At 35.3% G+C, this 4786-nt stretch overlaps 1 protein-coding gene across 2 annotated transcripts in view; it reads right to left on the bottom strand.

Moving 5' to 3' along the window:
- The window catches only part of SLCO4C1 (solute carrier organic anion transporter family member 4C1), a 19578-nt gene extending 15376 nt beyond the window's left edge, over positions 1-4202 (bottom strand). Inside the window, exon 1 of one of the 2 annotated variants that reach the window (XM_010725919.3) lies at positions 3321-4202. In XM_010725919.3, coding sequence (XP_010724221.2) covers positions 3321-3663 — 343 coding nt within the window. In that variant the 5' untranslated portion in view covers positions 3664-4202. The remainder of the gene's footprint in view (positions 1-3320) is intronic. The other variant, XM_010725918.3, reaches the window with a different exon arrangement.
- Between the last annotated feature and the right edge of the window lie 584 nt (positions 4203-4786).

Genomic DNA, 4786 nt, shown 5'->3' with positions numbered 1-4786 from the left:
ATCTATCTGTCCTGTAGGTTTTTAATGGGGAAGAGAACTTCAAGGAAGATTCAGAATTCTGGGACAAATTCTTAGTTTCTATGAACAGACGTTCTGTAACTCTGTAATGTAAGTGGTATAGAGAAATATACCAGATAGGGTAAAGAACAGCAACTCTATCCATTATCTGACTTATCTGATGGTCTGTTCAGAGAAAAAAACCAACAGGAAATCCACAGGCATGCCAATGGTGAAGAAAGAAAACAGTCAAATTAGAGGCTGGCATCTCACATATTCTGTTCACTCCATAACCCTCTTACATGTTTTAGGTGCATCACCGTCTCCTTCATTATTTAATTAGTCCTCTGTATGTTCCAGGAAAAGAGATCAATTATTGCTATTCTGAAGAGATTCACTAGTTATCAGCCCCTACTTTACTGATCTACATTTAGAGTTTCCAGCACTACAGAGAACTGGGGAAAGATGATCAAGTCATTTTCACTTATGTTACATCACAGCATATGCATTTAAACTTAAATAGTAGAAATTTGTCAATAAGCAAAATACTTCTTTTTCTAAAGATACATAATGTAAGGAATGAAAAAAAAAATAGAAGGGTTTTGTGGAATAATTCAGGTTGCTGGAGGCATCTGGAAGTTGTTTAGTCCAGCCTCCCAATCCAGTATCAAAACTGACACCAGATGAAACTGCTCAGAACTCAGCTCAGAAGGGTTTTGAAAAGCCTTGGAAAGAGACTGTCCAGTAACCTCTTCCAATGCTTGACTATCCTCTTAATGAGATTCTTCCTTCTACAAAGTAAGGATCTAGATTTTCCATTTGACATGAAAGTCATTTCAATAGGAATTGAGATAAACATAAAAGATATATTGCTTATAACACCATATCAACTGTAGTTTTTTACAGCCCTCTGTACTGTGTCAGAATAATCAAATAATTGTTGAATTACAAAAAAAACACTAGGTGGAGCTCCTGACTCCAAATTTCAGAGCTAGATCAGAAGATCCTACGACGATTTAAAGATCCTAAACAAGTCATCATAACAAAACAGATGATATCTACATCACAGTTTTGAGTTTCAAGTATTTCTGGAAATCAGACAGGACAGAAGCATTTGGGTTTTTCTGTTCATAAACAGACAGTCCACTGGTTAGCTACTCATTAAGACATTGATTTAACTATTTTTACACTGCAATAATATTTCCAGTGGAACAGTTCTGAGCAGGTAAACATGCTATCCTACAAAGAAGTACACAGATACCTCATGGTAAAACAGTAATTTCCAGGAAGTCTATAGGACTTCAATTTCTAGATTAGACAATAGATTAATTTACCTGGCAATCAAGAAATGTTATACTGAACTGTACTTTAAAGTCATACTCCAGGTGAAGCTCACTGTATTTACAAATAGATGAACAGAAATAATCAAGTAAAAAAACTAGGTGGTGCAAACTACCAAGTAGATGTTAACAAAAAATAGACTGCAAAACTTCTAAGTTGCACTCATAAATTGAGTTCACTCCCAGTATGTGGTCTTTAAAATACTCATCCAAATGATAAGCAACAAGAAAGGTTTGGACTGTGCGGTACTATTAAGTTTTACAATTAAATGTGTAGCTAAGATAGTTCATCATCAAAACAAGCTAAATCAGACATCCAGTGAAATCACGTACTCTGGTTAACTTCACTGTGAAAGGATGCTGTTGTACAGTACCTGTAAATTTACTTTGAGTCTGCCATAACACACATTTCCCGAATTCTGCACCATTTATTTTTGATAGTGTTCTGTTTAAGTCACCTTAAGACCCTTAAATCTGTTCATTGTCACAGCACAAGTATCTGCATTAAAATAGTCAAAAAAAATAAGCATGAATTCAGTTGCTTTATAGGGTCACGAAGAAGAAAGCACATGCATCACTTGAAACTTTCTGCACAGATTCTGTATTTCAAGACACCATGTAGAACACAAACCCTAATAAGGTATCAACTCCTACAGCATCTTCTGGCAGATGAAATGGGAGATGTTCTGACAAAACAGGAACAGACAGATACTTATCAAAATTGGTAGTAAGGGAAAGAAACCAGTTGCAATAGTTTGCTATCTACCTTCAACACTTTCGTGCTGCCAGTATCTCACTGCAATAGAAAAACAAAGCTACAAACAAGTCAGAACTTCCTTTAGATTAAGTTCAGCTTCCCTTACATACTAGAGAGGTATGAGAGTAATAAATAGTAATAGCAAAGAAATAATTATGTGGTATAGCCAGAAGCAAGTAACTCTTACAGCAGCAACAAGCTTAATGTGTAATCATCTGTTGAAATTTTTCATTTGGCTCTATTCAGTTAAAAGCTAGATTAACTTCTGCCTCAGGCCCTCATTTATTCAATGGGGAACAGTAATTTACCTAAGTTATTTAACTAACAGTCAACATCTTGACAGCTCATGGAAGTGCATGGTATCATGTGATTAACACTTGAAAAATATAAGTGAGAACCAGCAGCTGGAAGTCTGAGAACATTCCACCAGATTGCTTAATAGCTACTGAGTTTTTTAGTTAGCATGTTAATATACTTAGTCATTACAGAAGTTTGCTTAAGTAATGCAATAACAATTAAGACAACCATGAAAAATTAAGTCATCCTTCTTTTAAAATATCTGGATGTTTCCTTGTTGGTTACAGGTGTGCCACCACATGGAAATACAAGCAGATGGCATTAAATACACAGCATTCAAAGTCTTACAGAGCTTTGCTCATAACTCAAGACATCAGAGTTGGATACTGCCACAATTTCAATACTGCTTTGTTCCACACATGTTTCTTTTTAACTTAAAAAAAAAAAACAACACAAGTTTAGTCAGCATTTTGAACATACCTAGTAAAACTTCTTCATGAATTACTAACATACCTTTAGAGTAGATAATAGTTCAAAATCTAGCAGAACTGCAATGTAGTGGCCTTTCAACAGACATAAGTCTGACCGTTTTCCTTTGACGTTTATTCCACATCACTGACCTAACCTGCATTCTTACTGATGAATAAATACCAGATCATTTTTTACTCTAAGTGAATTTTGATTGCACTCATCAATACAAATAAAAAAAGCATTTTATTCAAGCTCAGATCTGATCTGAAAAAGAAAGTTCAATGAACCAAGATAGCTCTTGAACTCATGGATTTACTTTCACCGCTAGGAAATACTACTCAATTTTTACAACTTCAACAAAGATTAACTAGGCTGCCCCAAATTAAGAGTTGCACCAAGTTGCTACAAAGAATAATGAAAAACAAAGCTACATTTTCAGAACATAAGAATAAGCTTACCTTCAAGTTTAGCTCCATAGTGATATTTTCCACTGCTGAAGTGCGGTAAGGAAAATACAAGTGAGCCCAATCCTAGCATAAACGCTGAGAAAGCCAGCCATCGTGGTTTGTGCCCTCTTTCTCCAAAGAAAGATACAAACAGTGACAGTACACAAAAAGCAATGTCATAGCTTGCAGATATCAAGCCAGTAAGGGAGCTGTTCAACTCATAGCGCTTCTCAATTGTTGTGATACTGATGTTAATCAGGCCATTTACCACAACGCCTACAAGAAACAACAACAAAAATGTAATTAATAAAAACTTCTTAATTTGATGGGGTTGCAAGGACAAACTTACCATCATCTTCCACCATCAGAGGAAGGCTAGCAATTAGTACATTTACAAAGCTACATTTTAAGGTACTTAATTTGTAAATCCAAGCATATAGTGGATTCATATGCTGCACGGAATCTATTCAATTTTGTTCTCTCCTGTGGGGAGAGCTTTAACACTCAGCTACTCAGTACAGCAAAATATCATACCTCATGGTCTGTAATGTTATTAAGGTTCCAGATTCAGTTGGAATTGCAAATTTCAAATAAAATCTATTTCAGTTTCAGGAAAAAAAAATAAAAAAATTAGTCAAGTTTGTGATTTGCATGAGAATACAAACTAAGATTGAACCAAGTTATTTAATACTAGACACATCTTTTAAATATGTATGCCAAATAAATAGTATTTACTCCCTATCATTACAAAAGGAAGATACAAGGCCTTTGAACAGACATCTTTACCTATAATGTTAAAAATATATAAAACGATTTAAAGACACTGCAACTGTTTCAGAGCAACCAAAGTGATTTGCTTTTAACTGACGAAAATGTTTGCCCTCTGAATGTTTTTCTCTCGTGCAGAAATATGAGATGACCTGGAAAAACAAAGGCCTCACAAAAGCTGCTTTGCCTAGGCAGTGGCAAAAATGAAATAAAAAAAAAGTTAATGTTAGCAATGATTTCCAGTGCAAGCTGGTTACAGGTATTAGCCTGAATTTCTTATCCTGCCACACATTCTACTTCCATATGAGGAAGTAGTTAAATGCCCATACCTTTACTTTAACTGTCCCAAAATAACATTCTGGTACTAGTCAGATGAGCAACTATGTTTCATAATATTGTCAACTAACTACACAATAGTCTAAACCATGCCTGTAATAAAACATAGGAAATGTTAGGAGGTCGTCAAACCACACTTGCAAATGAAATCAAAACAATATGAGCACCTCTTACAGCACAAGCCCTACATTTATCCCTCCTGTTTCTAAGAATTCAAACATGATTCTCTGCTGCCATTCCAGGAACAGCACTGGAGGACTAACAGCTGGGGATAGCAGTGGATTTAAGATGGTTTTCAACAAGCATTGCACTATCAAGAAATGCAACTACACAAAGCTGAATTTCAGCAGACCTTCTTGGAGTCTACAACATAT

The sequence above is a fragment of the Meleagris gallopavo genome, chromosome Z (genome assembly GCF_000146605.3).
Source record: "Meleagris gallopavo isolate NT-WF06-2002-E0010 breed Aviagen turkey brand Nicholas breeding stock chromosome Z, Turkey_5.1, whole genome shotgun sequence".
Taxonomy (NCBI): domain Eukaryota; kingdom Metazoa; phylum Chordata; class Aves; order Galliformes; family Phasianidae; genus Meleagris; species Meleagris gallopavo.
The sequence above is the reverse complement of the archived record's forward strand: the minus strand, read 5'-3'. Positions and strand labels throughout refer to the sequence as shown.